The 13,056-nt window shown below is 45.7% G+C and overlaps 1 protein-coding gene across 1 annotated transcript; it reads right to left on the bottom strand.

Annotated features, from left to right (window-relative positions):
• Positions 1-1,184: 1,184 nt before the first annotated feature.
• On the bottom strand, positions 1,185-12,999 carry LOC123481852 (nucleoporin Nup37-like). The gene is made up of 10 exons (XM_045207364.1): positions 12,694-12,999; positions 10,100-10,314; positions 9,751-9,875; positions 7,222-7,294; positions 6,846-6,940; positions 2,876-2,966; positions 2,209-2,390; positions 1,974-2,024; positions 1,572-1,668; positions 1,185-1,414 (listed from the first exon to the last, which is right to left on the bottom strand). The coding sequence occupies exons 2-10, from the start codon at positions 10,250-10,252 to the stop codon at positions 1,301-1,303; spliced, it is 981 nt and encodes a 326-aa protein (XP_045063299.1). The 5' UTR covers positions 10,253-10,314; positions 12,694-12,999; the 3' UTR covers positions 1,185-1,300.
• Positions 13,000-13,056: the final 57 nt, after the last annotated feature.

The following is a 13,056-nucleotide window of genomic DNA, read 5'->3' on the forward strand; positions in this document are numbered from 1 at the left end:
CCTCTTGTAGTTATAATGCAGTAAGTAAGTGCTATTCTCACACATGGACCATCCAATAGGATACAATGAGCCCTTGTTTCTAATAGAGAACTCTGCTTCTGTTGGCGTATGGTCCAATGTCTCCCATGCTCCATCTCAGCATCACTGATCGTCCCCACCCACTACGACTATGAGATGTGTGGCTCTTGTGTTTTCTCCCTCTTCTCTGGAGAGACAAATCACTCATCCCCTCTGCCAGCTAGTAGTATCTGACCTAAAAAGACCTCTACTCCCAGTTTCCTGCGCATCTCTTCCAAAACAACTTTTCAAAACCTTTTTCCTCTCTCTCTCTCTCTAGTTTCCTCCCCTTGTCTTAATCTCAGGGTTTACCCAATAGCAGGAGCAGGGCCTGGCTGCCTGCGTTAGGCCTTCCCAGGCCTCACTCTGCAGGTGGAATAGGACCTATGAGGGTGGGGACGGATGTGTGTGTGTGCGTGAGACAGAGAGAATGTGTATGGGTGAGTGTGTATGTCTGTTTTACAGAGAGAGAGTGAGCACCTGTAGAGGGATTGTGGTGTTGATCGGTAGAGTAGAGTGCTGGCAGCACTGAGCTCACACATTCCTGTGACCTGCAGCTCACCCTGAGGCGCTTGGCAGAACATCATAACAGACTAGCACTGATACGCTTCTGAGAAAGACAAAACCAGCACCGCTTTTCACAGAAGCCAAGTTCCACCCTTCTGTTTGTCTGGGTATGACCTGAAGGGGCGGTCAGTTGTCGGACTCTAAAATAAAGATCAAAAGTCCAGGATGTGTCTAAACTTTCAATTCAGAACTCAAAGCAAACAAAAACATGGAAAATGAAATACTTTATTGAAAAATTATGAAAATAGAAATATCCGACCACACCTCCGGTCAAATAGTTTCAATTTACAGTTGCATTGCCTCCCATACATTACATTTACATTTTACATTTTAGTCATTTAGCAGACGCTCTTATCCAGAGCGACTTACAGTTAGTGAATACATCATTTTTTTATACTGGCCCCCCGTGGGAATCGAACCCACAACCCTGGCGTTGCAAACGCCATGCTCTATCAACTGAGCTACATCCCTGCCGGCCATTCCCTCCCCTACCTGGGACGACGCCGGGCCAATCTGCGCGCCCATGAGTCTCCCGGTCGCGGCCGGCTGCGACAGAGCCTGGATTCGAACCAGGATCTCTAGTGGCACAGTTAGCACTGCGATGCAGTGCCTTAGACCACTGCGCCACTCAGGAACTGAGTCGTAGTAATGTAGTCGTCCATAGGGAGCGACTACATTACATTTCTGTCATCCAAAAAGAGAGCTTTCGGTCACCGCCAATTACACAGAGTGGGAGGGACCTGTGCCAGCTTAGACCCGCCCCCACCGTGGCTGATCCAATCATCACGGGCTGCAACAACACCACCATATAAACATAAGAAACCCGGTCCAGGAAGCATGTCACATTATCCCCATTCCCAACACTCTTACTGAACATTATTCCCACACTTTTATTACTCAGAAACTGACACACTGTGCCAATGCAAACAGCCAAACACACAGCTCACTGACTCTGGGTGACCCAAGTGATGCACTAGTAACTGACTGCTGATCTTGCCTGGACATCCTGTTGTGGAGAAGAGATTCTCATTGGCCCGAGACCACCTGGAAGACCATGAGACCCGTGGTTACAGTAATTGCTATCACCATTATCATCATCACCACAGCCATTATCATTGACGTTGTTCGGCAGCAGTGGTATCAGCAGGACTACCGCAAAATGCATCACAATACTCTGAAGGACAGAGGAATTGGAAGCATTCGGGATCCTTGGGACGTCCCTACCCTAAACCCTAACCTCTACCCTAACCCTTATCTTAACCATTTCAAATGTTAACTTCAAAATGGGGTAGGGACATCCCAAGGATACCAGATAGCAAGGACCTTGGAAGCAAGGACAAAGCAGTTACCTGAAGTTTCCTGCTCGTTCTACATGGGCAGGCCTCTTCTCTTGTGGGTAACTACACACAGACAAATAACCATGAATAAATCCCAGTGTTATACAGCAGGTAACTGGAGGTGATGGGTAACCTTGTCTGTGACATAAAGACTTGTGTTAGCTCTTGGGGCTAACAAAGTCTTGTGGCGTGCTAGAGACCCGGGTTCGAACTCCAGTTGGTCACAAGCATCTGTCCTGCCACTCACCTGGAGCGGGTGATATCCCAGATGACCCAGTCGCTGCCCGTCACCGCACCCACCTTGATGGTGTTGGTGAGGCACCAGTCGGCCGACATGAGCGGCGACTGGCCACAATCCAGAGAAAGAATGGCCTGCTGGGTAACAAGGTCATAGAAGCGGATCGTCCCCTTCTTCTCGGCCACCATCAGCTGGACGGAGGACAGAGGTTTAGTATCACTACATCTTTTAACTCTCACACTACATCTTTTTTAACTCTCACACTACATCTTTTTTAACTCTCACACTACATCTTTTAACTCTCACACTACATCTTTTAACTCTCAAACTAGATATTTTTTAACTCTCACACTAGATCTTTTTTAACTCTCACACTAGATCTTTTTTAACTCTCACACTAGATCTTTTTTAACTCTCACACTAGATCTTTTTTAACTCTCACACTAGATCTTTTTTAACTCTCACACTAGATCTTTTTTTAACTCTCACACTAGATCTTTTTTTAACTCTCACACTAGATCTTTTTTAACTCTCACACTAGATATTTTTTAACTCTCACACTAGATCTTTTTTTAAACTCTCACACTAGATCTTTTCACTCTCACTAGGTCGTATAACTCTCACTAATTATTTAAACTCTCATTATGAAACTGGAGAGCACTGTTACTGTACGCACCTTGAAGACATCTTCAGGATGCCAGCACACAGTGACGCCAGGGGAGCGTAGTCTGAATGTAGTGGTTTCATTGCCCTCCAGGTCCCACACCCTGTGGGGACAAGAGAGGCCATCAGGCATGAATGGGAAAGGGCACTAGCTGGACACTACAGGATGGTCGGAGAGGGGGTGTGCTCAGGGGAAATAAACATTTTAAGGATTGTAAGAAAATTCCCGTTTAGAAAACAACCTCAGACAGGATGTCTGGGGATTCAAACAAACAACCGGGTCTGAAGCTTCAGATAAAACAGGTCCTGTCAAAAATGACAAATTATCAAGTCCAAAAAACAAGATTAATAAGCACTCAATTAGCTGTACTGGAGCGGGACGCGCAGCAGTGCTAAAAACAGCTTCCGGAGTCCAGCTACCCCGTGTGTGGAGAGGAGATGACGCGCAGCACAGTGCAGGCAGACGCCTTGGTGCTGACAGCACACAAAACAAAGGATTACACACGTTAATGGCAGCTAAAAATACCAAACAGAACAAAAGACATCATGGCTGGCTGGCTGTTTTTGTCAAAAAAGCTAGGTTACAAGCTTCCATCCAATGCACCTTTCCCCAGGCGTTTGTGTGACTCTCTTCAGAATATACTCTAATGAGTGAACAGCACACAACAGGTCTGTAATGGTGACAGTGTTTTTGTGAAAGCACGTAATGCCTGCGTGTAATTTATCTAACTTCTGCCAGTTGTCCAAGAGATGTGCACACAGAGCCTCACTAGTACCGCCCTTCTTTCATGGAAAAAGGGATCTTGGTTGTAATCTGCCCCGAGCTGTGAAGACAGACGGCTGGGGCCCTGCGCTGACGAGCGAGAAGACCGAGGATACAAGGCAAACATGCGTGCAGATGTAATAAATCACTTGGAGAGGACAGGCTGCTCCCGAGACCACGATCTACTCTTTAACCACATCTGAAAGCCCTCCTCAGCGAACACAAGGCCTCATATCTAACAGAACATTCCCCTGAACCAGGAGGGAATAAACTTGCAAGCGGTTTTTAAAAAACAAGGACCGTGAGATTGGGAGCGATGTGAAGGCGCTGACTGATGAGGTCATGCAGAAGACATCATCTAATAAAGCCCCAAAGTCCTTCTAAATGTCAATCATGTTGGAGAGGTGTCTTCAGTGGAGAGGATATGATTATGCCCCATCCCAGATGAACACCTCAGTAAACAAACATTCAACTTTTCCTGTGTCTTCCCTGCAGGGGATAAAACACCCTCATATTTCTCCATGAGAGCTTTTGCTTCTTTACTCGACACAGAAGTCAGAATGGCCCTGTGTAGAGCGCAGTGCAGACCCTCCTCCTTAGAGCATGAGTGAGGTTGGAAGCCTCAGACCACAGCAGACAAACAAGCATAAACCCTCTCTTCTCAGACCACTCGCCAAGCAGAGTTTAATCGCACGCTACGCCGCATCCGGCCAAGTTGTGGTCAACCACCTTGCCCTTCAAATGGGGAAAGATTATTATTTTTTTAAACATAACCCTTGCTGAACAAGGTGAAAGGCATGAAAGGGGGCAAGAAACAAGACTGAAACCGCCACTGACAAAGCACTGTGTAATTGCATAACACTACAACTGACATGACATCAAGCAATAACACTGGGCTTCATGTACAATAGAGTTGAAAGGCAAGACAGCATTTGAAGTCTGTGTGTAGATGTGAGTGAGAAAACAGCAGCTGCAGGTGTTTCATTTTGGTCAATGTTTTCCAAATGAGCGTAGGAAATGGGAAACGTAGTGTGCACTGTGTGAACTAAATGATTGGAGAGTGCAGGGTAAATAACCTTGGCGACTCTCAGGGGAACGAGGGTTGAGAAAGACTAACAGTAATCCCACCTCAGAGCCTCACAAGGGAGTCCAGGCGGAGGTGCACAGCATCTCCACCTCCCCAAAACCACATCAGCATCCATCTTGATCGGATCTGCTCAAGTGTCTTGAACAATAACATGATCTTTAACAGACATTTGGACTGTTGAAATAATTATCTCAGCCATTAGTCATTTTTATTGGATCAGTTTGCTCCTCTCGCTAGAGTTGATGATGGGATCTCCTAGCACGGAGCAAAAAAAAGCGTGAGAACAGGAGAAAAGGTTAAAGGAAAAGAGGAGATGAAAGATTGGGATTTTGTCGAGTGGACAGCCTAACTGACAGATAGCTTGACTGACGGGTTCGAGTGGGGAGAAAGTCTCAAACTATTATGATAACGCCTCAGAAAAATACTTTCCAAAAGGATGACACAGAGTAGATCATGCACAAAATAATTTCTTAAGACATAAAATCAATATTTGAGATCCCGCACATCAAATAGTTGCAGCAGGTGTCTCTGTTCAAGCCCCTTAAGTAAGCTGTATTCTGCTGACCCATCTGAACACGAAACCAGAGCGGGCTGAACTGAGGAATCCATCTCGCTCAACAGAAACATACCTACTGCAAATACAATTGTAAGCTAACAGACACAATGGGACCCCAGCCCAGAGAGGTTGGGACCTCTGGCAGACACTATGACCTCAGTGGGAGGCTGTGACCTTCTTCTAGCTGCTACAGGTGGCTACTCCGGCTGGAGTAGAGTTCCCACGCAGGAAAGGACAGTGTTGACAAAGAGCACAGCAGAGTTATGGTAGGACAACCTGCCAAGTGTACGAACACACACACACACACACTCAGTAGAGAAGCAGGTCCACTGTTCTTTTCGCTCACCCTATCAGGGGTCTCAGTTTGTGTGGGCTGCCTGGAAGGCCCCTCTCCTGTTAACTTGATCTTTCCCTTGTTCCACCTCACTCTTCCTCCTGCGTCCCATATTTTCTCAACGTGACAGAATTTAAATCTTTCTGCAGATGGAGCCGAGCAAACGTACCCCTGTTTTCTCTGGCCAGGCCATTATAGAGGGAGGCTGAGGGAGAACTGAGCGCTGATGTTTCTCGCAGTAGCAGAGCTCCAGCCCCAGCCTCACTCTCTCCCCCCACATCCCTCATCCTAACCAACACTTCAGAGCATTTAGGCAGGGCGGAAGGAGATTGAGGAGATAATTCAACCATGGCCTGTATTTGATGACTGGAAGTGTAACTGCGAGCTCCAGGCTCCTGAAATGATGAGTTTATGAATAGAAAGCAGATGTTTCAGGTGTGTTTCTCATCCAGGGAGCGTTGGGTTTAAAGATGGCGATGAGAGACGTGCTCTTTCAGGCTCTAGCTGAGAGAAAAGTAGGGGCCAGTCATTAATTTCTAAGCTGCTAACTTTATTAAAATGTTCTCACCCATCAATCACAGATAAAACAATACGAGCTCACATTGAGGGGGAAGGGGCAAGGAGGGAGTAGGATTGGTGCCAGGCTTTCGCCCTGTCTGGACCCTAGCAACTACCCTAATTACTAATGAAACAGGAGGTCCCTCAGGTTCAGTGGAGGCTGCTCAGGGGAGAACGGCTCATAATAATGGCCGAAAGGGAGCAAATGAAATAGCAAACACGTGGAAACCATGTGTTTGATACCATTCCACTGATTCCGCTCCAGTCATTACCACGAGCCCGTTCTCCCCAATTAAGGTGCCACCAACCTCCTGTGCTCAGGTTACACCACGGTTACTCCTGGCTACCGACATACTCTTTCCTTCTACTTCTACTGATTGATAGGCCACATTGGGGGACCTTGTTAAGTGTCAACCCTAAGGAGGAAAAACCTCCAGCAGTACTGAATCTAATTGGATTTCCATATTTAACCAATTACTTTCGAAAAGCTGGAGAAGCGGGGTGGTGTGCTTACGCACGGCAACACCGGGGTGTGTTGTGATAAGCATTGGGTTTCATTGTGGAAACACAGTCAGGACTTTCTGCACCATTAACAGAGAACAGAACACAGAACCAAGAGCTGGGGGAAGACACTCATATTCTTCTTGCTGAATGAGACCGGTAGGAAGGGGGGGTTCGGACTGACCTGCATGTATGGTCGTCGCTGACCGAAGCGATTTGTTTCCCCTCTGTGGGTTCGAACACTAAGTGGTTGATGTAGCTGGTGTGACCTTCCATCACCTAGACAACCACACAGACATCACCACAGAAACACAGAATATACAATTAACAAACGCTGCATTTGGTGCGAGCGTACCATAGACTGTAGGACAGTGCCCTGGCTCCTTGTGTGTGCTAGGTTCTTGAATAGGCTAATATAAAAGCCATTCACTAAGTACCTACTGCCAGTGTGCTACATACAAATGGCTTGATTTAAAGAAACCAGATGCCAACTAAACTGACAGGTGCAGTGGTAGTTCCAGTGTGATCTAGTCGTGAGGGCGGGAGTTCCGGTACTCTACCTTGACTTCATGTTTATTCTGAAGATCAGAAGTCAACAGCCTCACTTTTCTGTCTGCTGCTGCAGTGCAAAATCTGGGGAGAGAGAGAGAGAGAGAGAGACAGACATAAACAAAGAAAGAGAACATCAAAACAGAGCCCATCCTTCTCAAAGACACGCGTTCACACACCCAGGCACACGTACATGTCTATGCGTGTCTGACTGCACTGCAGCGCGGGTTGACTCCTTTGGGTGGTTGCGTCCGTGTGGTAAAGACTTGGACATGGTTCAATGGAAACACTGCCAGGGAGATTCTAACTGCGAAGATAAACATGGAGAAAAACAAGATTCCTCACCGACCTCATGCCATTTCAGCATTTCTGTTTCAGAGACTAACTAACGCCTGGAAGAGGACTTTGCCTCTAATCAGTTGTAGTATATACCAGCGTCTGCAATTACTTACACAATTACACTAACTCACTTATGACAAGAAAAACACACATATCGCAAGAAAAACAGACGCATTTTCACGCATTTGCAGTCGCAGGAACAGACGGATTTGGCATGATGTCACGATACACAGCCAGAATATTCTCCCAAGCAACTGGTACAGGTGATTATACCAACAACTGATACATAGCCTAGTAGTCAGCGAATTGTGGAGGGCATTTCACCCTTCTTTCAACTCAATTGCTGGGCATTGCCAAAGATCTATCATCAAACCTCTAATTCAATACATAACTCACAGTCTTGTGATACAAATGTTTCTAACTAGATTTAGCCTATGCTGCAGGAATATTGTCAATGAAAGAACAGGTGCCAAGTGGGAGAACATTTCTTCATGAGACAATCTTCAAAGAGTTGTCAATGTCACAGGGTTGACTAATGATTGGGTCTGTTTTGGCCCTGAGCTGATGCTGGGGAAGTGTTCCTGACAGTTCACCAGAATCTACCAGGAGGTTGCTGACTGGACCTCACATGGCTGGCCTGGTAGAATCTGGAAGCATCCCAGCATAAGCCCCCTGCCCCCTCCTCCTCCTCCTCCTCCTCCTCCTCCTAGCCGGCCCCTGCCTCAGGCACGCCCGTGAGAACACTGTACTTTTCCTGGAAGGCATAACTACGTGCAAAACTAGGGGAGGGACAGAACTTGAGCGGAGGAGCCATCAGCGCAATAACATGTGCGCACGTCACACGCCGGCCCCCAGGGCCCTGCAGACTTAACCACAGAAGGCCAGGAAGTATTGCTGCCTTTCCCTTTCAATTAAAGCAACTTGGAAACATCTCCCGCGGGATTACAGCATTCCCATCCACAATTCCAATTAAGAGGAAAACCTTGCTTTCTATGTAATTACGTTCAACTTCCTTTTTTTATCAAACCACACCTGAAATAACTGGGTTGGTATTCTTGCAGTGGGCCACTGAGAATAGTAGGATGACTGGGCTTCATACGGTAGGTGAATGTGGAATGCAGCTGGGCCAAGACTACTGAGGGTTTTATACCACTGACTGTCACAGAGGTGGTGTAGATGGATGATCCAGAGATATATTTAGATAAATATATGGCTCTGGGATAAGCAGGTGACAGGTGGTCCTGCCGTACATACCTACACGTACTCTACGGTCACAAGACACAAGCCTCATTGTTCCAAGAATTTCTAAGCAAACAGCTGGAGGCAGGGCTTTCTCCTATAGAGCTCCACTTTTATGAAATGGTTTGCCGATTCATATGAGAGACGCAGAATCGGCCTCAACTAAATCTTTACTGAAGACTCATCTCTTCAGTAGGTCCTATGATTGAGTGTAGTCTGGAACCAGGGGAGCTTTTCACTATACTCATCTTGAGTGGGTTGAGTCACTGATGTTATCTTCCTGTCTGGTCTTGCGCCCCCTCGGGCTCGTGCGGTGGGGAAGATCTTTGTGGGCTATACTCTACCTTGTCTCAGGGTAGTAAGTTGCTGGTCTGTTGATATCCCTCTAGTGGTGTGGGGTCTGTGCTTTGGCAAAGTGGGTAGGGTTATATCCTGCCTGGTTGGCCCTGTATCGTCAGACAGGGCCACAGTGTCCCCCGTCTCAGTCCCCAATATCTATGCTGCAATAGTCTATCTGCCGGGAGCTAGGGTCAGTCTGTCCTATCTGATGTTTTTCTCCTGTCTTATTTGGAGTCCTATGTGATCTTAAGTATATTCTCTCCCTCTCCTGTATTGCTCGCATGCTCGCTCTTTGGGGTTTTAGGCTGGGTTTCTGTATAAGCACTTTGACTCATCTGCTGGTGTAAAAGGGCTTTTAATACATTTGATTGATTGACTGAGGTAGGAGCTGATGATGAAGAGAGAGAAAAAAACAGTAGTGCAGGTTCAACCCACAGTGGTGGCTGGTCCAAATAACCAACTAACCACGTCTTCAGTCTGCACCATGTTGAGCTGAATCAGTTGTTACTTATTGCAGGGCTGGAATGAAAGCCTGCACACCAAGCAGCACTCCAGGACCAGAGTTGAAGACACCCTGATGTAAAGACAGAAGACAGCTGCAAGAACTAAAAGGAGTGAGGTACCTGATGAGTTGGGGCAGCTTGTCCAGCCGAGACTCAGGGCTCCATGCAAGGCAATCCACACGTAACGCATGATGGAAAACACGCAGTGTGGTGAATTCAACCCCCTCTACCTCCATGTCCTCCTCCTGCACAAACAGTGGTTCACATCACACATGGCACCAAAACACTGACGGTTTCTCAATTCCTCATGTCCCCTATCCATGCCTCCTCAGAGGGGAGGAACCTTGGGAGGATCTTCCTTTCGATGCATTTTGAGAATGGAGGCGAGAAGAGAGGACATGAGGAAGAGGAAAAATGAAGAAAGAACCAGTGGCTACTGAGAATGTGGATCTGGCAGGCTACCACTCACCTGGAAGCGGCAGGTACCGACCACCACATACTGGTTTCCTCCATAGGCCAGGAGGGACGCAGCTGAGCCACTGTCAAAGGGGCTGAACTCCACCACATGGACGTAGTCGTCACAGGGTACTGTGTAGCTGGCTCCCCGACCGGAGTCCTCCATGCTAACTGTATTTTGGTGATGCTTACGTCCGGTGTATTTACTGTTTGGTTTGACTTTACCACCTGCATCAGGGTTGAAGAGGGGTTAATCTTTCAAAAGAGAGGATATTAGATTATTAGAACTTCCTTATACAGAAACAGCACATCTGTATTGAAAGCCAAAAATAATACTTCCGTATGCACACTCAAGCGAGCCAAAGCTTACATACGTCAGTAGTGGGCTAACTTGTTTGGGGGGATTCATATAGCTTAAAGCCTGAACATTAATGTGCCCGTTTAATTTCTGTGGTAGTCACTGAGAAAATTATTGTAGGGAGTGACAATAAGATAATCAAGAGATCATCAGAACAGCCCTAAATGCAAAACCCATCAGTCATATAGATCCCTTGCTACAGTTCCACTAGGAGAGACATACCAGACAAACACAGACTTGTCTGGTTTTTCCAGGAAGGGTGGGGTGAAACACCCTTCTCCCGGGCAATGTGGGTCGGGGGGTTGTTTAGATGGAAGCTTTTTAAATGTGTGAAAGGTCATAGGTGACAGCTGTCACAGTGATCACATAATGGGACACCATTCTTGCTGTTTTACTGACATCATGTAAGCTGTAGGTTCCCAAACTGTAGGTTCCCAAACCTTTTCAATCAGGCCCCGCTTCCAGCATTGGGGAACATCCTGCGCCCCACGTCTATTTCTATGGGCACAAGCACTGTTCATGACAAACTGTCCACACCCATCTTGTTGGCAGAGAGAAAATGTTGCAGGTTTTAAAGCTTATTTCCTGCAATTCTACACATTTTGTCATGGGGTGCAGAGAAAAATGATGCCATTTTAAAGGTAATTTTCTTGCAGCTCTATACACTTTGCCATTTCTAATGTGTATACATGTGATATGAATTACAACAAAATATATGTGCTAAAAAACCTTAGCTGACATGGGCTAGTTGATCTGGACATTTCTGACAAGTTATAAATAGGTATTCAATGACTGACATGACGAGGAAACTGATGACGCACTACCCAATTTCGAAATTGCATTCTACTATTCCAACTTTCAAGACTACGTTAAAGCGGACTGAGTTCCTAAAATAAATTATGATAATAATTGTATGTTTTTTATTTTGGGGTGGGGGGCTCAGGGGTGACCCCACAGTTTGGGGACCATTGGGCTATTGGACTCCAAAGGTTAACATCAAGAGGGGGATCCACTAAGTGAGGGCAACAGAACACCATTTCACTACACTGGATCATTCAGTCTCAAGTGTTATTGTTTGCTGATTGCAGTCTTAAAGGGGCAATGTGCAGCACAAACAATTACAAAGCGGGCCACCCCACCACTGATTTGGTAAACAGCTGCAGGATGGGGCTTGAGAAATGTAACCACTCAAATTCATGGACAGAGCTATGGATACAAGTACTGACCATCTATGACAGGGGTAGGCAACCCTGGTCCTGGAGTGCCATAGGCACTTCATGTTTTTGATTTAACTGACCTGGAAGACCAGGTGTGTTGAATTTAGGCAATCACTGAACTGATCAATTAACTCAGTGTGGTGCCTAGTTGTGACAAAATCCTGCAGTACCTGTGGCACTCCAGGAACAGGGTTACCTACCCTGATCTATAACAAAATTATAGCATTCATCATGTTTTGAAGCTATACAGTGTTTTTCAAAAAAAATTATGATAATAGCATGTTTATATTTTAGGGTTCTGATGAGGGTGCGACAGTTGAACTAAGCTCATGAGGCATCTATGAGTTATATTATTCAATAATCAATGAGTATGCTATATATAATTAATTTAAAAATGTCTAAAAATGATTGTAGCAACTTCAGATTGCTCCTTTAAGTAGGCTAGCTAATTACTCTAGTTAGCGTACTGGCGACTTAGTTTGCTCCGAAATGCTTTAGATAGACCCTAATCTCAGGAGTTACATTAGGTTTGGCTAGGCATGAACAATTCAAGGGTATGTTAAACATAGAGGCCATCTAGTTAGTATTGTCAAGGAGGCATGTGCTGGCTATTGGTAGCTTAACAGTGCACAAACGGTCAGTACTGTAGCTAGCTAGAATACTTAGCTAGCGACTAGCTCTAGCTATCTTCCTTGTAACCATCAGAAAAGGTGGTAGCCTTGGCTTCAGGACATGCTCTGGTAATGTTACATTGTGAAATGCTAAGTAACTAGCAGTCCCCCACCCCACCCACTGTTGTACAAGTTAGCTTGCAATATAGCAGAGCTTGCTAACTACTAACGTGTAAACATGAAACCAGTTGGCTAACTAGCTGTTAATAACAGACAGCTAATGTCTAGCAAACGCTAGCAGCCTACAACACAATACAGCGATTAAAAGTGATGACAGCCTTTGGCAATATAATACAAAATATTTCAACAAATAACGCGGCTTTTTAACTAGCATAGATAGCTAGCTAATTCATAACCATACCTATGCGCGCCTTTCAGCATGTTCGCTACAACCAACTGCATTGGTTCAGTTGGTGTCCGTGTTGGAACGTACCATGCCATTTTATTTTAAATTCTAGGGGGGCCGCGCTGAGATTAAAACGAAATTATGCACCGCTTTGACACATTACACACTATTGATATATTAAAAACACTTTATACAAAATAATAAACGTTCTCACACGAAACATAGTCAGGTATGCTAAAAACAATATTTGGTTATGTGATAAAGAACCACAGATAGCCATCGTAACAACCTAGGCGTGGTTAGATGATGAAGCAGAATCTGATTGGTCAGAGTAGTTATTTAGCAGTTATTTAGCAGGAGTTTTAAAAAAGCGTCAGC

Source organism: Coregonus clupeaformis, chromosome 24 (assembly GCF_020615455.1).
Source record: "Coregonus clupeaformis isolate EN_2021a chromosome 24, ASM2061545v1, whole genome shotgun sequence".
NCBI classification, from domain to species: Eukaryota; Metazoa; Chordata; class Actinopteri; order Salmoniformes; family Salmonidae; genus Coregonus; species Coregonus clupeaformis.